The following is a 22,976-nucleotide window of genomic DNA, read 5'->3' as shown; positions in this document are numbered from 1 at the left end:
AACTAAACGTTTGCGGTAACTGTTGATCAGTCCTGCACACTGGCTTGGAGGAATTTTAGCCCATTCCTCCGTACAGAACAGCTTCAACTCTGGGATGTTGGTTGGTTTCCTCACATGAACTGCTCGCTTCAGGTCCTTCCACAACATTTCAATTGGATTAAGGTCAGGACTTTGACTTGGCCATTCCAAAACATTAACTTTATTCTTCTTTAACCATTCTTTGGTAGAACGACTTGCGTGCTTAGGGTCATCGTCTTGCTGCATGACCCACCTTCTCTTGAGATTCAGTTCATGGACAGATGTCCTGACATTTTCCTTTAGAATTCGCTGGTATAATTCAGAATTCATTGTTCCATCAATGATGGCAAGCCGTCGTGACCCAGATGCAGCAAAACAGGCTCAAACCATGATACTACCACCACCATGTTTCACAGATGGGATAAGGTTCTTATACTAGAATGCAGTGTTTTCCTTTATCCAAACATAACGCTTCTCATTGAAACCAAAAAGTTCTATTTTGGTCTCATCCATCCACAAAACATTTTTCCAATAGCCTTCTGACTTGTCCACGTGATCTTTAGCAAACTGCAGATGAGCAGCAATGTTCTTTTTGGAGAGCAGCAATTTTCTCCTTGCAACCCTGTCATGCACACCACTGTTGTTCAGTGTTCTCCTGATGGTGGACTCATGAACATTAACATTAGCCAATGTGAGAGAGGCCTTCAGTTGCTTAGAAGTTACCCTGGGGTCCTTTGTGACCTCGCCGACTATTACACGCCTTGCTCTTGGAGTGATCTTTGTTGGTCGACCACTCCTGGGGAGGGTAACAGTGGTCTTGAATTTCCTCCATTTGTACACAATCTGTCTGACTGTGGATTGGTGGAGTCCAAACTCTTTACAGATGGTTTTGTAACCTTTTCCAGCCTGATGAGCATCAACAACACTTTTTCTGAGGTCCTCAGAAATCTCCTTTGTTTGTGTCATGATACACTTCCACAAACATGTGTTGTGAAGATCAGACTTTGATAGATCCCTGTTCTTTAAATAAAACAGGGTGCCCACTCATACCTGATTGTCATCCCATTGATTGAAAACACCTGACTCTAATTTCACCTTCAAATTAACTGCTAATCCTAGAGGTTCACATACTTTTGCCACTCACAGATATGTAATATTGGATCATTTTCCTCAATAAATAAATGACGAAGTACAATATTTTCATCTCATTTGTTTAACTGGGTTCTCTTTATCTACTTTTAGGACTTGTGTGAAAATCTGATGATGTTTTAGGTCATATTTATGCAGAAATCTAGAAAATTCTAAAGGGTTCACAAACTTTCAAGCCCCACTGTAGGAGAGCTGAAATAAAGGTTTTAGACCCATGAAAGTAAATATATTAAGCTAATTACCATATATGCCAATAGTAATGGACACTGTATTTAAAAATATACAAAACACACAACTCAATTTAAATAAACAATTTACTTCAATCCAAGCAATTTCACGGTATGGTAACATTATTATTATTATTATTATTATTATTATTATTATTATTGAGGATACAAATAATTCCTGATCTCCCATCACCTAAATTATAGCCATAGCTGAACTGACGATCTCGCCTAAATGAGTAGCCTTAATCAAAATATGTAGTCCGCTACACATCACAACAAATTATACAAATTATTGACACTTTGGTAACATTACTATAAGCCTACAGATTTACATAGCCAGCTACTCTGTGGGAAAACACACCAATTTGTGTGCAAGTTAGCTTATGCCGTTGAACTGTTACACTTTTACCTCAGCTGGATTTCTGTTACAGCAACGCTACATCTAGCAACAACTTCAGCTGACTGATTGGCGCTGCACTGAGATTTCTCCTGCTAGCATTGGCTGCAGTAGGCTACGGTTTGTTCGGTCAACCGCTACATCTCAATACAGTGTGACAAGCAATGTTATGTCATATAGACCCCTTCGCAGTAAACGTCATTCATACGTAAGCGGAAATTGCGCGCGCAGCCTGGACCCAAAAAAGACTCATAAATGCCTAGTTGTTGTGTTGTCGGGTGTCAGAATCGTAGCAGTGATGGGGTTAAAATGTACAGAATTCCAGCAGGATCTCACCCATTCCAAAAAAATCGCCGACGTCTATGGCTACAAGCCATCAAACGTGTAGACTGGGATGAAAGCACCATCAAAAATGCGCGGGTTTGCAGCGCCCACTTCATCACAGGTAAGATCAGGCTATTTATTAAATCTTTCTTTTTTATTCTTTCTAGTCTTCGTTTATTGATGTAGCAAAATACTTTGGTAACGTTTGTCTGATTAGCTGGGTCATAGTTACACAATGTAATGAATATTGTTAGCATGTTAACTTAGCTTTGCATGCAATTTTGTTTGTAGGAGAGGTCTCGCTTGACTCAAGCAGTCCAGATTTTGTGCCATCATTATTTGTGTATGCCGAAAATCACAATTTTAAAGCAAGGATGGAAAGGTAAAATTGTGTGCCCTCACTCTAAATGCCAACTTACGTTGACTGCTCTAACCTAGCTCCCGCCCCGTTCAGTTTCATTTCTGCTCTCTGCCTCTCACTTTTTACGCAGCTCTGATTTCTCTTAGCTGCACTCTTTACACTATCATTCCTTTCATGCCATTACCTCCTGCAAATTGCTGTTTAGTGTTGGTGTTTGCTGTTGTAGCTAAAGCCACATTGCCATCACATCACTGGCATAATTTGATTAAAACAATTTCAGTGTAAAACACGTTCTGTACATGCCCCCACATAACATAATCATATGCGTCTAAAGACTTGTAGGCACGAAGTTTTTCGTGGGTGTACACTGAAGTCTTGTCACTAAGGTACGAGTATATATCTGGCCATTGTATACCAGGGAACTTACTAACATCGTCCGTCCACTCTTTAATTAAATGCGGATCCGGTAGGCGATATCCACTTGTTAGAGTTAACTTATTTATGTAGCATTCTCGATCTTGTAACGACAATTGTTTTGCATAATCTGACAGCTCATAATGCCGGTCTATGGGCAGCGCCGTTGTTTCTGAGTCCAGGCTGCGCGCGCATCCTGGCAACGGTCGGTTTGTTTACAAACATGCGAAGGGGTCTATACAACATCGCAAAATGTAGCTTACACATTTAAAGGCTAAATAACAAATGACAAACAATGTCACTTAGGCCAAGAAGAAGAAGAAGAAGAACAACAACAACAACTTTATTCATCACATGCTTGTGAAATTCCTCTCTGCATTTAACCCATCTGAAGCAGTGAACACACATATGCACACACATGTGAGTAATGAGCACACACACATACCCAGAGCAGTGGGCAGCCATGCTAACAGCACCCGGGGAGCAGTTGGGAGTTAGGTGCCTCCCTCAAGGGCACCTCAGCCCAAGGCCGTCCCATATTAACCTAACCGCGTGTCTACAAGAAAAGACTTTGGTTCACCTGTCCAGGAACGGATAAAGTGATCTGTCAAAGCTGAATGAGTGACTTTAGTTTAGGCAAAGATTCTAGCGCTCTGCTAAAAAGTTGTCCCTCAGCTCCACCAATCAAAATACTGGAAAGGCTATCGACAGAGGTGCTCTAGAACATCTCTGCTATCGGCCTGAGCCTGTCTTAAAGTGATCCACAAAACAATATGCGAGGCGTCTACTGAAAGCTGGTAGATGTTTCAGTATGTGGGGTGTTGTGTGTGTGCGGGTTTTGTTTTGTTTTTTTCCCCTGGTCTGTCGGTCATGGTTAGAAATGGGAACATTTCCGGGGACAGCTCCAGCCAGTGACAGGCCACCAAAAACGGGGACTGTCCCAGGAAAACAGGGACATCTGGTCACCCTAGGATATACATTACATGCTACCACAAAGCTGAAAGCACACAATTGTATTTCTGTCTTTATGTGCTGTAGCATTACGATTTCCCTTCATTAGAACTAAGAGGCCCAAATCTGTTCCAGCATGACAATGCCCCTGTGCATGAAGAGAACACCATAAAGACATGGCATGCCAAGGTTGGAGTGAAAGAACTCAAGTGGCCTCGCAGAGCTCTGACCTTAACCTCAGTGAACACCTTCTGGATGAACTGTAATGCCGACTGTACACTGGGCCTCCTCGCCCAAATCACTGCCCAACCTCACGAATGCTCTTGTGGGCAGAAAGTCCCACAGCCACTTTCCAAAATCTACTGGAAAGTCTTCCCAAGGGGAATGGGATGCTCAACAAGGACATATAGTGTGATTGGTCAGGTGTTTACATATTTTTGGCCATGTAGTGTATATACATAAAGCTCACACTTAATGAAGATAAACATAGTAGATAGGAACAGAAAGATAAGCTGAGACAGAAGCATTAGATAGTTCTAGTCTTAATTGGCCCTAGTCTTAATTACCCATTACCTTTGGCCTCAGATGAGTCAGTACTAATTTCCAGAGAAAAATGGGTACATCTTAATCAACACATGCACACATTCTTTTTGTAACAAAAAGCTTTTCATAACCTTTACAGAGAACTCATGCTGAGGTTACATATTTATACAGATTTACTCAAAAGAAAAGTGTGCACGACTAAAACTGATAGTGTTATAGTCTGATAGACAAATGGAATGAAAGGAAAAGAGAGGAACCCGGATAGCATCAGGATGAAGACACAGCACACAGGCACACTGAGACTGGAGAGGAGAGACAAAGAGAGATGGAGACAAAATCTAGTGAATGAGCAACAGTACAACATAGAATACACAATGGAAACAATGATGGAAAAAAGTGTAGCACTGTAGATCAGATTCCCACAAGAGTTACCCAACAGTAACGAGAGATTTAAGAGAGAAGTCGACAAGATGGCATAGAAACACTTAACAGTTAGATGATTAAATGTAACACCATGCACATTTATATTGCTCTGATATTCAAAGAGCACAGAGATGCACTGTGATTGGTTAGCCTCATTCGTTTCTTGGTCCCTGTTCCTCTACCTTGGATTGGACATCTGCGTTGTGGTCATTCTGGAGCAGCAGGGCAGCTGATTTCGTGTCATCCTTACGGGCAGCAATATGCAGGGCAGGGAGGCGTACCTTCCCCTTAGTGTCATTCTCCAGGAGGATGGAGACAACCTGATTATGACCCTGCTGTAGAGCAATGGCCAAAGGCGTAAAGCCATCCTGCAAATACAGTATAGTGTTAATCGCGTCGAATCCAATATAAAATGGCAAATAAATGTACATGTAAGATATTACTTTAATCCAGCTGCATTTACACTGAGGGCCTTGACACACAATTTCAATATTTACACACAGATCTAATATTTGTCCCATTTCTTTACACATACCTAAAACTTGACCCAAATCCACTTCCCGTGTTTACGCCATCCCCGCTGCCAAAATGCATAAAGCTGAAAATATTTTTCTATTTTTCTACAACCACAAATCAGAAAAAGTTGGGACGGTATGTTGAAATTGAAACTAAAACTGAAAACAATAATGTGTAAATAATCTTTGACCTGTATTGCACTCCAAACAATACAACAGCATTCGATGTTCTACCTCATGAATTGTATTGTTTTTTCAAAGCAAGCACTTATTTCAATTTTGAATCTTGCAACATATTTCAAAACTAGAAGGGCACTCAGTAGAGTGCATACCGTACATCCGACAAGCCACATATTAGAATATCCAGATGTTCACTAATCTAGGATGTGGTGTGGCAGATGTATGCACTCTACCGAGTGCCCTTCCTGGATCCACATACATATCCAGATTCATATCAAAATCTAATCAATTGTTCCTTGGCCCATGGCCCACCTTTCCTCAAAATCTGTTCACTACTTTTAGAGTTACGTTGGGAACAGACAAACAAACAAACGGAGGCAAAAGCATAACCTCCTCCAACACAGCTGGCAAAGCTAAAACATAACCTCCTCCAACACGGTTGGCAAAGCTAAAACATAACCTCCTCCAACACAGTTGGCAAAGCTAAAAAGTTGGGACGGTAAACCAGTTACCACATTATAAATGTTGCCATTCCTTCTCACAACACCAACTCTTTTTCTGTCAGTCAGAACATCTTGCTGACATTCTATTATACATTCATTGAAAGTGTTTTAGCTTTTTCTACAGTGGTGCTTGAAAGTTTGTGAACCCTTCAGAATTTTCTATATCTCTGCCTAAATACGACCTAAAACATCATCAGATTTTCACACAAGTACTAAAAGTAGATAAAGAGAACCCAGTTAAACAAATGGGACAAAAATATTATACTTGGTCATTTATTTATTGAGGAAAATGATCCAATATTACATATCTGTGAGTGGCAAAAGTATGTGAACCTTTGCTTTCAGTATCTGGTGTGACCCTCTTGTGCAGCAATAACTGCAACTAAATGTTTCTGGTAACTGTTGATCAGTCCTGCACACCGGCTTGGAGGAATTTTAGCCCTTTCCTCCGTACAGAACAGCTTCAACTCTGGGATGTTGGTGGGTTTCCTCACATGAACTGCTCGCTTCAGGTCCTTCCACAACATTTCGATTGGATTAAGGTCAGAACTTTGACTTGGCCATTCCAAAACATTAACTTTATTCTTCTTTAACCATTCTTTGGTAGAACAACTTGTGTGCTTAGGGTCGTTGTCTTGCTGTGTGACCCACCTTCTCTTGAGATTCAGTTCATGGATGGATTTCCTGGCATTTTCCTTTAGACTTCGCTGGTATAATTCAGAATTCATTGTTCCATCAATGATGGCAAGCTGTCCTGGTCCAGATGCAGCAAAACAGGCCCAAACCATGATACTACCACCACCATGTTTCACAGATGGGATAAGGTTCTTATGCTGGAATGCAGTGCTTTCCTTTCTCCAAACATAACACTTCTCATTTAAATCAAAAAGTTCTATTTTGGTCTCATCCATCCACAAAACATTTTTCCAGTAGCCTTCTGGCTTGTCCACATGATCTTTAGCAAACTGTAGACGAGCAGCAATGTTCTTTTTGGAGAGCAGTGGCTTTCTCCTTGCAACCCTGCCAGGCACACCATTGTTGTTCTGTGTTCTCCTGATGGTGGACTCATGAACATTAACATTAGCCAATGTGATAGAGGCCTTCAGTTGCTTAGAAGTTACTCTGGGGCCCTTTGTGACTTCGCCGCCTATTACACGGCTTGCTCTTGGAGTGATCATTGACTACGTTTACATGCACATCCAAATCGAGCTGCTGTCGGTAATCGAGCTGAAGGTCCCAGCAGGGTGCCAGAGAAATCCAATCCTACATGCACACAATGAAATCGGGCTATTGTGTGAGGTGCATTGTGCACCCGAGCCACAGGTGGCGCAACACGCCCCATCGTGTTGGTACACTTCCGGTTGTCGTCATGAAGAAGAGCTATTCAAGAGTGTAAACAAAGTTATCACTTCCGTGTTCTCCATTGCGCGTTTTTCTCCCGTCCATGAATTTTAATATATTCAACTCCTTAAGCTGAATGAGCATGAACTCTGTCTCCTCATTGCTCCAGAAGTGCACGTTTCTGCTTGCCTGTGGCAGTGTGGGCGTGGTCAAGCGCCGGTCTGTGACAGGAGGGCGGAGCCAGGGAAGGTGAGTGGCAGAATCACTTCACCTGACGGTAATTAACCTGTGTTTGTGTGTCTTCCCAGTAACCGCGCCCTATTTAAGGAGGCAGCGGGAGAGCAGAGGGGAGAGCTCATCCCGGGACTAGAACACAGCGCGCGCGCGCGTGTGTGTGTGTGTGTTTTTCTCTCAAGAATAAAAGTAGGCTGTTAAACTGAAAAGTCTGACAATAAAAAGCCTATTAGTACCAGAAGCTTTGTCCTGACGTCCTCTGTGCTCCACCCACACTTCAGAGAGCTCTTCATCGCCATTTTCTCTTCTTCGTTTGTTCCTCCTGACCTCTTCTGCTGCTCGCTACTACTGTTGTCATGCCGACCGAGGCTGTTGTGTTTCCCGCTTGTGGTCTCGTCACTCGTCACTTCCGGAAGTAGCTCGACAACTAGCTCGATAGGGTATACATGCACAAAGTAGCTCGGCAGAAATCGCATAAACTAGGTCGTGTAGCTCGATTCCGAGAAATCAAGTTCGGTTCAATTTCAGCTGAATTAAGGTGTATACATGGCATTTTGAACTTCGATTTCAGTCGAGCAACGGCAGAAATTCGATTCTCTCTATGTGCATGTAAACATAGTGATTGTTGGTCGACCACCCCTGGGGAGGGTAACGATGGTCTTGAATTTCCTCCATTTGTACACAATCTGTCTGACTGTGGATTGGTGGAATCCAAACTCTTTAGAGATGGTTTTGTAACCTTTTCCAGCCTGATGAGCATCAACAACGCTTTTTCTGAGGTCCTCAGAAATCTCCTTTGTTCGTGCCATGATACACTTCCACAAACATGTGTTGTGAAGATCAGACTTTGATAGATCCCTGTTCTTTAAATAAAACAGGGTGCCCACTCACACCTGATTGTCATCCCATTGACTGAAAACACCTGACTCTAATTTCATCTTCAAATTAACTGCTAATCCTAGAGGTTCACATACTTTTGCCATTCACAGATATGTAATATTGGATCATTTTCCTCAATAAATAAATGACCAAGTATAATATTTTTGTCTCATTTGTTTAACTGGGTTCTCTTTATCTACTTTTAGGACTTGTGTGAAAATCTGATGATGTTTTAGGTCATATTTATGCAGAAATATAGAAAATTCTAAAGGGTTCACAAACTTTCAAGCACCACTGTATATGCTGTTGGTATTACTCCATTACTGTACAGGATAGGAACCGCCTGCATAATATTGTCAAGGTGTGTTCTAAGATTATTGGACTTCCTGCTCGCCACCTGAATACTGTGTACGAGCAGCAGGCTAGCGGCCTGGCTCGTCGAATTCTTAAGGACTCGACTCATGCTTTGTTCCTGGCATTTTGAGCAGCTGCCATCTGGTCGCAGGTTCCGCTGTCCGACCTGTAAGACCCAGAGGAGGAGAGCAACCTTTGTTCCAAGTGTTATTCTCCTCCTGAACTCTAAGAAGTCTAAGACAGTTACAATAACTTAAGTCTTCTGTACAATACTCTCGTGCAATATCACATGCCCTGATGTGCAATATTACAATATCACCTTGTCACTTTAACTACAATGTCACTCTAATCATATTGTCACTTTAATTTTATCCATGCTTCATTTTATTTATTTGCCATATTTTATCTGCTGCTTTTTTTTTTTTAACTTTGTTACTGGCAGCAGGCCCGACATTGTACATTGTACATAATATGCTGTTTGTTTGTTTTTTTGCCCACCCACTTTTGTGATTTTATTATTTTTGTGATTTTTATTCTCTTGCTCTTATTTTAATGTACCGCTCTTCGCCCTTCTAATTGCCCTTCGGGGATAAATAAAGTTTTGTCTGATTCGGATTCTAAAAGATATTTAGGGACTGAAGACACCAAGTGATGAAGTGTTTCAGGTGTTATTTTGTCCCATTCTTCTTGCAAACAGGTCTTAAGGTGTGAAACAGTACGGGCTCGTCGTTGCCATATTTTTCTTTTCAAAATTTGTCACATATTCTCTATTGGGGACAGAAGGGATGCATTTCTCACACATTTGTTGACAAATTACAGATCCTCGACCCATTTTTGCTCCTCAAAGACTAGGCCTTTCCTGGATACTAATTTTGTACCAAATCATGATTACACTTACCTGTTCACTATTTAATTGCCCCCATCCCAACTTCTTTTGGAATCAACAAATGAAATGAAGTTGACCAGAAAAAAACATGAATTATTTTGGGTTCATAGTCTCCAATGACAGTACAAATTTACAAGTCAAAGTAAATTTAGAAAATCACGGCTTTCTTTTTTAATTTTCATTTTCTGTGCCGCTCCAACTTTTTCTGATTTGTCATTATACCAGTAGCATCACTGTGCTTGTAGAAAGAACAAGTAGTTCTGCTGTTTTCACAGTAATTACATTTTCTTTATCCTCTTTGTATTTTGCCTTAAGGCCAGGACCACCTATATGCTTGTTCTGATATGGCTAGAGAAATGTTCTTGTCGACAGCTTGCTTTCTGGAGCTACTCTAAGGGGTACTTTAATGTTTGTATTGTCCAAGAAGTCTCATCTCATTATCTCTAGCCGCTTTATCCTGTTCTACAGGGTCGCAGGCAAACTGGAGCCTATCCCAGCTGACTACGGGCGAAAGGCGGGGTACACCCTGGACAAGTCGCCAGGTCATCACAGGGCCGACACATAGACACAGACAACCATTCACACTCACATTCACACCTACGGTCAATTTAGAGTCACCAGTTAACCTAACCTGCATGTCTTTGGACTGTGGGGGAAACCGGAGCACCCGGAGGAAACCCACGCGGACACGGGGAGAACATGCAAACTCCACACAGAAAGGCCCTCGCCGGCCACGGGGCTTGAACCCGGACCTTCTTGCTGTGAGGCGACAGCGCTAACCACTACACCACCGTGCTGCCCATGTCCAAGAAATTGCTAAGATAATTAATGCTTGTATCCCCCATTAAACTATTAAAGTAATTTATTTAATCTCTAGATTGCTTGAGTTGCCAAATGATGGGTTTTGGCCAAGCCTATGGTCTTTGTGAATGTTTAGAACCTCATTTAAATGTGGTCCATACTGGATGTGCAAAAATATGGATACTTTTGATCATAATCTCTCATAGGTCAGTGGAAAAAAATAGGAACGGGTTGACAATGTAAATGCGGCCTTTAATAAATACACTGTTTATCCAAAGACATTTCTGGCTAAAGGTTAGCATGGTTTGAACAATATACCAGTAAACTTGGAGTAACTTGCTTGTTTCTTTTTGTTGCTTACCTCTGTTGCTGTGCTCTGGTTTCCTCCGTTTTCCAGAAGGTAGCGAACAACATCCAAATGGTTCTCTTGGGCAGCCATGTATAACGGAGTGAAGCCATTCTGTAGCATAATGACACAAAATAATTACCTTTCGTTTAGCAAAGCTATCAGCAAATCGCGACAGGAAAATTCACGAAGCGACGAGCTCACCTGAGATTGTGCATTGATGTCTGCTCCACGTTTGACCAGGATCTTCACCACATCCCCCTGGCCTGCTAGAGAGGCGATGTGGAGAGCTGTGTTTCCTTTCTGTGGGGCAAGCACACATTGTTTCATCAGAGCCCATGAACAGAAAAAATAATCCACATAATTGGTTTAAAATGCTTAATTTTCAATTCAATTTTTGTTATAATTATTATTATTTTCATTAAGCCCTTAGCTCCCTAGGAGCATAGGCCACCAACAAGAACTTTCCATCTAGCTCAATTCTGTGCCGTTTTCTCTAGCATTGACCATGAATAGCCCCTGGCTTTCATTTCGCCTTCAACGCCTCTCCTCCAGGTGTTTTAAGGACAACCTCTTTTCCTTGTGGGTTCCATTTGAAAGCTTGCTTACTGATGTTCTTTGGTGACTTCCTGAGTGTATGTCCTATCCAACTTCACTTCTTCTTCTGGATTTGCATCTCTACTGGTTGTTGGTTGGTTAATTCCCATAGTTCTTCGTTCTTAATTTTATCTAACATTCATTATTCTTCTCAGACAATAATTAAGGAATGTTTGAATTTTCCCAAGCATAGCTTTGGTAGTTCTCCAAGTCTCTGCTCCATACAAGAGGATGGATTTAACATTCGATTAAAAAATCTTTAACTTTGTTACAATTAACCCCACCCATATTATCCCTTACAAAATCTTCCCTTGTTTGTTTGTTTTACCTTTATTTTACCAGGAAGTCCCAATGAGATTAAAAAAAAAATCTCTTTTACAAGAGAGATCTCGCCAAAATAGCAGCTGTGTAGACTCACAAATATACAGCATACACAACATGTACAACATAATCTATAAAATCCGTGACCTATTTGAACTCAATGGCCTTTCAAGAAAAACAACTACAAGTCTCATTTTCCACATTCTTTATGATGCTCTTAAATTTACTAATGGATATAAATGTATCCAATTTTCGATCTTTCTGCAGATTATTCCATGTCCAGCGTGCATAGTAAGAAAAACCTTGCTTTGTAATAATAGTAGTTATTACCAAACAGATGCCAAAACAGTTCTCATCTCATCTCATTATCTGTAGCCGCTTTATCCTGTTCTACAGGGTCGCAGGCAAGCTGGAGCCTATCCCAGCTGACTACGGGCGAAAGGCGGGGTACACCCTGGACAAGTCGCCAGGTCATCACAGGGCTGACACATAGACACAGACAATCATTCACACCTACGGTCAATTTAGAGCCACCAGTTAACCTAACCTGCATGTCTTTGGACTGTGGGGGAAACTGGAGCACCTGGAGGAAACCCACGCGGACACGGGGAGAACATGCAAACTCCGCACAGAAAGGCCCTCGCCGGCCACGGAGCTCGAACCCGGACCTTCTTGCTGTGAGGCGACAGCGCTAACCACTACACCACCGTGCCACCCCAAAACATTTCTGTTTCATGTAAATAGGTTTTACATTTTTTAGTATATCACAGAAACATCAGCAAGCAGCAGAAGACCACATTGGGCTCCAATCCTGTCAGCCAAAAACAGAAATCTGAGGCTAGAATGAGCTCAGGCTCACTGAAACTAAATAGCTGAAGATTGAAAAAAAAAAACATCATCTAGTCTTTTTCCAATATTCTTGGTGGACAGGTAGAGAACCCGATGTGGTCTTCTGCTGTTGTAGCCATCTGGCACAACGTTCAGAGTGTTGTGTGTCCTGAGATGACTTTTATAAAATCTGGTTAAACTGTAGTCTTCTTGTCAGCTTGAACCAGTGTGGGAAGTCTCCAATCAGTGTTGTAGTCGAGTCACTAAACCTCGAGTCCGAGTACAGTCCAAGTTGTTAAAAAATTTTTCAAGTCGAGTCCACTATTGATCTGAGTCGAGTCCGAGAACAAGACTCCAACTGCACCATGTGACGGTGGCTGTTTCAGCGCCATTAACATTAGTTTGTTCCTGAACATGACGTACTGTATGAACAGGTGAATGTGATTCTCTTTATCAGGGAGTGTGAAGTATTCTGTCAGAGATGGTTGGGAGATGAATGTAAGTGCAGAAGGTGTGTTTATTAATACAAGTGAAGACAGATAAACAATCCAGAATGGCAGGCAAAATCGTAAAACAATGAAACAGGCAATGGGTCGAGCGAGGCACAAACGGGCTAGCGTAGACTCGGCAGAATCAAAGATGAGAAACAGGAAATCAGGGATCAGGAAACCAAACAAAGAAATAAGGCTTGGTAATGTGTCAGCAACGCAACTCAATACTTCACAAAGTAACTGTATTTTCATAGTTTTTATATAGGCACACTGATTGCGCCTTAATCCTGTGCAGGTGCGAGTTGTTTACGGCGCACATGAGAGTCCGCTTGGCGCGTGCGCTGTCCAGAGCGTTCCTGAGAGTCTATCTGATGCATGCGCCAAGGCGCACAGGTGTGACACTCTTACACGAAATTAGTACAAAATTAATGTAGATATAAATATCTTGTGCCAAATTATTATGGCATGCTACAAAAAATAAAGAAAAAATCTGAGTCCTCGTCTCCAATTTACGAGTCCGAATGCAGTTAATGCACGAGTCCGAGTCCAAGTCATCAGTGCTCAAGTCCAAGTCAAGTCATGAGTCCTTAAAATGAGGGCATGAGTCAGAGTTGAGTACTACAAGCCTGTCTCCAATGATCGCTCATATTTGGTGGCTAGTGAGTAGATATTTAAATAATATTGGCTGGCTGGCTCCAACCCAGAACCTTCTTGTTGTGAGGCGACAGTGTGAACCACTACACCACCACACGTCTTTCTCTTTCAAAATGCTCTCAAAATCTTTCGTATTTAACAAAGCAAACTTGGCGGCCATGTTTGTTTACAAATTGCCACAGTCGCTCACTAGCGCCGAAGTTTTACATCGCCGATGTATGACGTCATGTTGTCTTGACGACCATGCAATATCGTAAACTATATTCAATGCTCATTCTCCATTGGGTAGAGTGATGTAATACACGTAGGATAAGCGATATGCTAACAATATTGCATGCTATCAAACCAAATAAATGAAACCCGCTAGAAGGGAATAGAACACGTTGTATTCCATCGAAAAAGTGTCCTGTATGTATAATAATATTTGATATCAAATTTAAGCGGTCAAAATTCAAAAATTAACATGACGACCATTATGGAATTACATGAATTTGAGTATTAGGAGTCATGTTTATCATAACTGAGCTCATTTAAGTGAACTACCAATTATTTGGCCTATATATGGGCAGCTTGGTGATGCAGTGGTTAACACTGTCACTTTAGCGCAAGAAGGTTCTGGGTTTGAATCTCGTGGCCAACTGGGGTGTTTTTTGTGTGGTGTTTGCATGTTCTCGCCGTATCTTTTTGGGTTTCCTCCTGCTCTCTGGCTTCCTCCCACATTCCAAAGACATGTGGATTCAGTCAACTGGCTACTCTAAAATCCCCATAGGTGTGCATGTGAGCGTGAATGGCTGTCTGTCTCTCTGTTAGCCCCATGATAGATTGGACACCTGCCCAGGGTGTACCCCACCTCTCGCCTGAAGTCAACTAGGATTGGCTCCAGCGTCTCCTGGAACCCTGTTATAGATAATGTATGGCTAGACATACAGTATACTGTATGTATCAACAACTAATATTCAACAAATGTATTTTTTTATAGATTGTAGGATGCTAAATATTAAGTCAAAATAATATGTCAAAAGAACAGGATAATAATTAGAAACAAAAAGACGTCAAAATATTCACTGAGTAAAAAATGAGATATTAAGTAGAAATACTGACTTGTCGTTCAGGGGTTCTGTACACAAATGTACTGCATGTACAGACATTGCATTAGCTATTTATATACAGTATGAGCTTAATATCACCCTGGAATAAAGTGCGTCACTGCAGGAGTATGTGGAACTCAGAGCGAGACAGCACTTGGGATCCAGTGTAAGTGATTAAAAGCTGAATGTCTGTATCACTTCTACTGAGAGAGCATAATAATGATAGTCCGGGAAAAAGGTCTTAATTAGAAAGACTGGTAATGATAGAGAGACAAAAACATGGTGATGATTTATCAATTCCAACAGAATGAGGCTGGAGTACGTGTGTGTGTGTGTGTGTGTGTGTGTGTGTGTGTGTGTGTGTGTATACTCAAGGTAAATGATTTCTAGAAACTAAGCTTAATGGTTATATGCATGAGCATGTGCTGTCAATATACAATTATCAGAGATTGTTTCATCACAAGACATCTAAAACCGATTCTTGCGCCTTAGTAGCTTGAGGAGAGTAAAGCGTGTCTGATTTCCATGCTTGAGATAGCAAGACATTTCTGAGTGACGACCTCTGGCCATCCTGTCTGGCTCCATCATTCCAGAGAAGTGACAGAGTGTGATCATTTGACACGTGTATTAAGTTCAGTGTATTAAAGTCAGTCTGCAATAAACAGACATAAACACAACACAACTGCTTTAAACTCCTTTTAGGATTCATAAAGAAACTATTAAATATAAAAAGCCTGGTAGTGTATTTTGAACATGCAGTCTCAGACAAGATAAAGTCCATATTCTTTTTATGTCAGAAAAATGTGGACTGTAACTATCCAACAGTATGCAATGATGACGATTAATCTTAGCAAATAACAAATTTCAAGTTAAATTGAACTTCAAGCTCTTTTGCCTGAAAGTCTTTGTTATTAAGGAATAATTTATAAGTAGTGCTTTTCTGATTCCGCCCAGTCCAAGTCTGGCAAAAAGCCATATGAGTTGATAGACACAGTACGGAGGTAAATTTAATAGATAAATCATTGTCTTAAACAGCATAAACAGATCCAGATAGACAGTATTTATAAATAGCAGATGGCTCAGGCAAGGATGTGGTGAGAGAGGACATGAAAGTGGCAGGTGTGGTAGAGAAAGATGTGGAAGACAGGGAGCAATGGAGACGAAAGATCCGCTGTGGCGACCCCTAATCGGGAGCAGCCAAAAGAAGAAGAAGAAGAAAATGGTTCAGGCAAGCGTAATCAACAGTGTACAACAGAAATTACAGTTGTTTGGAATGCACACAAACTTAGTCCATTATGTAGGAGCCGAGGTACTTAAAATCATCAACGCACTTTATTTCCTTACCAGACAGACAGGAGATGCTTGTGGTATCTGCGATAGTAGAGATATATTCTGTCTTAATTTCGTTACAGTAGAGATCTACTTGGGAGGCTGATGATTCAAGCGCTTGAAGAAGGAACTCCGCATCTCTAACATGTTCCGAGACAATTGCTATATCGTCAGCACAGTCAAGATCAGTGAGGTATTCGGCAGGATGCGTGCGGCTTTTTCGAGCTTGGAGCTGAAGGCCTCTCTCAGGGTGCATGCCTATGGATATCCGGAGGACATAGTCAAGCACGATGATGAAAAGGAACGGGGCCAGTGTGTCACCTTGCAGCACTCCGGCATGGATATCAAAGAAGTTGGTCTCACCATCAGGTGTGATGGCAGAGGCTTTGGTGCTGGTGTAAAGTGCCCGGATCACCATCACGATATGGTCAGGTATTCCATACAGGAGAAGTATCTCAAACATGGTCTCTCTACAGATGGAGTCGAAGGCTTTCTCGAAATCTACAAAGCAGACAACGACATCCATGTTGTACCTGTTCATCTCCTCTATTATTCTTCTAAGAGTTAGTATCTGGGTGATTGTAGCGCTTCCTCTTCTAAAACCATTCTGATTCATGCAGAGAAGCAGGTCCACCAGTGGTATAAGTTGGTTCAGAATGAGTTTGTTGTACATTTTGGCTGCTATTGGTATTAGCGATATGCCTCTATAGAAGAACGGGTTTGTGAGATCTCCCTTCTTTGGAACTGGGATAATGCCAGATTCTAGCCATTTTAAGGGTGGCGCCAGGTCAGAGAAGGCGTTGTTACAGATATCCAAGAGTAGGCTGTGGAATACAGGGTCTTTCCATAATATTGCTAGGATATTATCAAGGCCGGGGGACTTGTTCATTTTAGTCATCCTAACCACGTCAAGCAACTCATTCATTGTGAAAGGCTCGGTTGAAATGTCCAAATTATCTGCAATCTGTATTTTGGGGAGATTTTGATTGTCTGGGAAGTTTGCAGGATGCCCAAGAAGATGCAGAAGTGGGACAGCCAGTTGTCTTTTCTTTTCTCTGGAGATCCGCCCTTAATGGTGATAGAGGGTCTATGCTTTCTGCCTGTTATCTCATTGATGGTTTTCCAGGCAGCAACATGCTTGTTCGAAGCATTTTCTTTTTCCAGCTGGGAAATTTTACTTTGGATGAACTCTGTTTCAGCACAGATATAAGCATCATCAAGTTCTATTTGAGCATCTGCTACAGCCACTCTAGTGGCTTGTGTCTGTTTATCCTCGTGTGCCTTGGATCTTTGGAGGACAGCTTCCTACGCCTTGATGACTTGCGGGTGGGTGCTTAGATGGTTAGCCTTGGCATTCTTCTTCTTTGGGAGGGTCTTAAGGGCAACCTCTTCGGCTGCAGTCATGATATTTAGGTACTGAGTATCGATATCATTGAATTTCACTAGTACCTCGAAGCGGTCGTGCACTTCTATAGCATACATTGAGGATAGATGGGGACTGGATGTAACAAGTCACCAGTCTATTTGCTTCATGGGGTGCTTGACAGATTTCTTGGAGGCTCTCAGGCTTAAGCAGATGGAACAGGTTACAATCCTGTGGTCAGAGCCAACACTTGCAAATGAAGACTATGCCTGAGTGTTCCTGATGCTGTTCTTCCACTTCTTTCTTACCAGGATGTAGTCTAGTTGTGAGCGAGCACCAGTGGGATGCTGGTGTCCATAACTTGTTCATAGACTTCATAAGTCTGGTGTTAGAGATGAATAGTTGAAATTCATCAGCAAAGTCTAGGAGCTCAAGTCTGTTCCTGTTCGTCATGGAGTTGTAGGTGAAAGGAACATCCTCTTCACCAATTTGGGCATTAAAGTCACCTGCGATGACGAGAAAATTGTGCAGGGGGATGTTTTCTGACACGGTCTTCAAGTCAGTATAGAATTGGCTTACTGTAGCGGTGTCACTCATGTTGGTAGGGCTATAGCAGCAGATGATCGTCAGCTTTGGATTGCTCTTGAACTCGGCTGCCATCACCCGATCGGAAATCTTTTCGGTGTGTAACATGTTGGATATGGCTCTGGGGGAAAGGAGTATTCCTACACCCCCAGTAGTGGAGCCCTGATGGTTCTTGTATGCCGATGATGAAATCAGCTGGTAGTTCTCTATTGTCCTGCATTCTAGTTCCAAGTCGGGTGATAGAACCTGTGTTCTTGTATGCAGATGATGTCATTTTGTATTTTGAGGCACATGAAACAAGTTCTTGAAGTCTTCCAGGCTTAGCTACGGTCCGGACGTTAAACATACTGATGCGGATAGGGTTTTTACATCTTAACAAACTGCTAACACTATATTTAATTTAAACAAGTATCTAATCTCCTATATAAGAACAATGTGCAACCCCATCATCAACATTAATTGCATTTAGCAGACGCTCTTATCTAGAGCGATGTACAATGTACCCAGAGCAGTCTGGGGAGGAGTGGGTGGTTAGGTACCTTGCTCAAGGAGCCCTTCAGCCATTCCTGCTGGTCTAGGAAATCAAACTGGCAACCTTTTGGTTACAAAGCAGCTTCTCTAACCATTGGACCATGGACTCCCACAACAAGAACACATACATAGTAACCTGACCTGAGGCTTCTATTTAACACACCAGAACTGCAAAGTGGCCACACAACCCACTGCTACACCGTGCTGTGGATGATTCTACTAATCAAGTTAACATTATGGCAGTGGATCACTCTATTTTGTGATGATTTTTGTACAGTGTCTTGTAAAAGTATTCATCCCCCTTGGTGTTTGTCCTGTTTTGTCGCATTACAAGCTGGAATTAAAATGGATTTTTGGAGGGTTAGCACCATTTGATTTACACAACATGCCTACCACTTTAAAGGTACAAATTGTTGTTTTATTGTGACACAAACAATAATTAAGATGAAAAAACAGAAATCTGGAGTGTGCATAGGTATTCACCCCCTTTCGTATGAAACCCCTAAATAAGAGCTGCTCCAACCAATTCACTTCATAAGTTACATAAATTAGTTGATTAAGATCCACCTGTGTGCAATCAATGTGTCACATGATCTGTCACATGATGTCTGTATAAATCAACCTGTTCTGGAAGGACCCTGACTCTGCAACACGACTAAGCAAGTAACATGAAAACCAAGGAGCCTCCAAACAGGTCAGAGACAAAGTTGTGGAGAAGCGTAGATCAGGGTTGGTTTATAAAAACTATCCCAAACTTTGAATATCCCAGGGAGCGCCATTAAATCCATTATAGCAAAATGGAAAGAATATGGCACCACTACAAACCTGACAAAAGAAGAACGCCCACCAAAACTCACAGACCGGGCAAGGAGGGCATTAATCAGAGACGCAACAAAGGCACCAAAGATAACACTGAAGGAGCTGCAAAGAGCCACAGCGGACATGGGAGTATCTGTCCATAGGACCACTTTAAGCCGTACACGCCACAGAGTGGGGCTTTATAGAACAGTGGCCAGAAAAAAGCCACTGCTTAAGAAAACACGTTTGGAGTTTGCCCAACAGCATGTGGCAGACTCCCCCCAAACACATGGAAGAAGATTCTCAGGTCAAATGAGACTAAAATTGATCTTTTTGGCCATCATGGGAAATGCCATATGTGGAGCAAACCCAACACCCTGAGAACACCATTCCTACGATGAAGCATGGTGGTGGCGGCAGCATCATGCTGTAGGGATATGTTTCATCTGCAGGGACAGGAAAGCTGGTCAGGACTGAAGGAAAGACGGATGGCATTAAATACAGGGCAATTCTGGAGGAAAACCTGTTTGAGTCAGCCAGAGGTTTGAGACTGGTACAAAGGTTCATGTTCCAGCAGGACAATGACCCTAAATACACTGCTAAAGCTGCACTAGAGTGGTTTAAAGGGAAACATTTAAATGTCTTGGAATGGCCTAGTCAAAGCCCAGACCTCAATCCAACTGAGAATCTGTGGCATAACTTGAAGATTGTTGTACACCAACGTAACCCATCTAACTTGAAGGAGTTGGAGCAGTTTTGCCTTGAGGAATGGACAAAAATCCCAGTGGCTAGATGTGCTAAGCTAATAGAGACATACCCCAAGAGACCTGCTGCTGGAATTGCAGCAAAAGGTGGCTCTACAAAGTATTGACTTTGGGGGATGAATACCTATGCACACTCCAGATTTCTGTTTTTTCATCTTAATTATTGTTTGTGTCACAATAAAACAACAATTTGTACCTTTAAAGTGGTAGGCATGTTGTGTAAATCAAATGGTGCTAACCCTCCAAAAATCCATTTTAATTCCAGCTTGTAATGCGACAAAACAGGACAAACACCAAGGGGGATGAATACTTTTACAAGACACTGTACAGACCTTTGCCTTTTTAAGGTAAAACTAGATACAAGCTCCAAATAACAAACTACTTAGTGAATAATGAATGGGTCAAGGTACTCATCAATTTATGAAAGTTATGTACTACTTTAGTTATGAAGGGCTTCTGGAAACAGTTGTTATTTAAAGAATGTTATATGTCGAAACCCTTGGTCAGAATATGACATTCACTGGGTGAGAAAATCACACTTAGCTAGCAAGTGTCTAGTTACTTTGTAGTTATTATGTCATTAGGCAAACTGACTGTTTTTACCACAGCACTTATTAAACTGGATAATTACACAATGTGATATTTGTAGGAAGATTTCCAAGTCAGTTTCGTAAACGCGAACTGTGGAAATATGTTTTCAGTAGAAAACAGCACAGTTTTCTAGCTCTAGTTCTCTAGCAGCACAGTTAATTTAGTCATCCCATTAGTATCTAATACATTTCAGGACTGTGCTGCAACATTATTTAATTCACTTCTAGCTAAGACTAAATCGTGTGTAGACTTTCTCTAGAGAAACCTATGAAATCCGTAGCAACCACTGTGCAAACAACAGTAATAATTAGCAATCTAGTTTAACTTTTTCAGTATAATTCCCATTGGTAGCTTAGTGCTTTCATTATTATTATTATTATTATTCATTTGTTTATTGCTACACAGCCTCCCCCCCCCCCCCCATTATACTAGCACTGTTAGATTTACACTTTTTGTTTATCAATTAGGTAATCATATTGGTTAATTCCTTCACTTTGTCTCAGATAATTTTTCATCTATTAGTATCATAGTATTGCTCAAATTTCAAATTTGACCTATTTTTCATATATCTCCAATATTTAGTATTATAAGTAAAGGTTGGGGGTTTTTTTTGTATCTCAGGCTAGGAAATTTTCTTATAAGTTTAACAGTTAGTATTTAGGATTTTTAACATTAGTAAAATATATATATATATTTAGCTTTTATATCAGGTGAAGGGCCATATTTGTGGAAACTCTGATATTAAACCCAATGGTTAGAGAAACTGCTTTGGGACCAAAAGGTTGCTGGTTTGATTCTCTCAACCAGCAAGACTGGCTCAAGTGCCCTCGAACAAGGCGCCTAACCCCCAACTGCTCCAGCAAGAGTGGTGGTGTACCTTGTGTCTGATTAGCAACAGAAAAACTGATGATATGATCATCAATTTGGGCAAGAACCCAGCCATAACTTTAAAAACATTATTATTATTATTATTATTATTATTATTACTATAAACCTGATCTTTTGTCATTTATTCTCTAATGCCTAACAATTTATAGCAATTTGGAATTTACTCCAAAATATGTTCCAGATCTTTTCTAATGACTCATCTAAAGGCAATGTTTCTGTTCATGACTAATGATGTGAGCTTTTAATGTCAGTGCACCACACTTTGTGTTGGAATTGGCCAGGACTTATATAATTTCCAAAGCCTGCTACGTTCCAACACATCTGAGTTAACATGCCAGTTAGTTGAGTGACCATAAGCCCTGTATGTTCCCAATCCTTACATTAAGGAACATAAACTGAGATGAATTGATATGAGATTTTTGACAATATAAAAAAAAGCCTTAAAATCAAGAAACTCAAATGAACTGTTTCATTAGCATTTAGTTACAGAGAAGAAAACAAATTTATTGTGCATCATTGCCTGAAGTAAATGTTATGTAACATCCTGCCTTGGGTTTCAGCAATTAAGAACAAATCTTACTCACTCATATGAGATAAACAAGCTTGTCCTGAAATAGTTCAGTTGTGGAGAGGAAAGAAATAATTAAGCTGGTCAGATAAGTCAAGTCACTAATGTGATACTGTAACATTAAGCCAGAGTAAAACCTCACATTCGTTCATTAGCCCAAGAATCGTGGTATTTCCCTCAGGTCCATTTCACTCAATTGGCTCAGCGCTCATATGACACATCCCAATAATAGCTAGTGAGTAGTCGCTATGTTTTCATGTGGTTGCCAGTTCTAGATATTACTAACTGGCAAAGCACTGCTGCTTCAAGCTCCCACCTGTATACAACATTACAAACCTCTCAACAAATATACAGCAAGCTGTAGTCTCTTCTGTCCCATTCCTCTCAACTAATCCCAGAATAATTTATTCTTCTTCAGAAAAAACTCACCTTCGTTGCAGCATCCACTGCAGCACCTCTATCCAGCAGCTCCTGGACAAGATCCATGTGCCCCTCCTTAGCTGCCAGGTGTAGAGCATTGAGTCCATTCTGGAGAAACAATAAAAATCAGGCAAAACTCAACCACAACCATTCAAATAAATAGAGACTGGCTCAAAAAGAAGCCGAGTTTTCATGTACCTCCTCATCCATTCCCCAATGTGCTTCCTGACTGGGAGACTGTACAACATTATTACGCACAAGAGGTTTGATATAAATATCAAAGCAGATATGGATTTGTGCTGTGTCACTTTAGC

General features: G+C 41.2%; 1 protein-coding gene across 11 annotated transcripts in view; it reads right to left on the bottom strand.

The window, feature by feature from the left end:
* Positions 1 to 22,976, bottom strand: part of ank2b (ankyrin 2b, neuronal) — a 359,605-nt gene that overhangs the window by 120,535 nt on the left and 216,094 nt on the right. For 10 of the 11 annotated variants that reach the window (XM_060933349.1, XM_060933287.1, XM_060933279.1 and 7 more), the window contains 4 exons: positions 22,672 to 22,770; positions 11,051 to 11,149; positions 10,862 to 10,960; positions 4,990 to 5,175 (listed from right to left, as the gene is read on the bottom strand). In XM_060933349.1, the coding sequence (XP_060789332.1) occupies positions 4,990 to 5,175; positions 10,862 to 10,960; positions 11,051 to 11,149; positions 22,672 to 22,728 (441 nt within the window). In that variant the 5' untranslated portion in view covers positions 22,729 to 22,770. Of the gene's footprint in view, positions 1 to 4,989; positions 5,176 to 10,861; positions 10,961 to 11,050; positions 11,150 to 22,671; positions 22,771 to 22,860; positions 22,894 to 22,976 lie in introns of those variants that run through there. The other variant, XM_060933340.1, reaches the window with a different exon arrangement.

This window comes from Neoarius graeffei, chromosome 1 (genome assembly GCF_027579695.1).
Source record: "Neoarius graeffei isolate fNeoGra1 chromosome 1, fNeoGra1.pri, whole genome shotgun sequence".
Taxonomy (NCBI): domain Eukaryota; kingdom Metazoa; phylum Chordata; class Actinopteri; order Siluriformes; family Ariidae; genus Neoarius; species Neoarius graeffei.
Note: the sequence above shows the minus strand (reverse complement) of the source record. Positions and strands in the feature narration are given on the sequence as shown.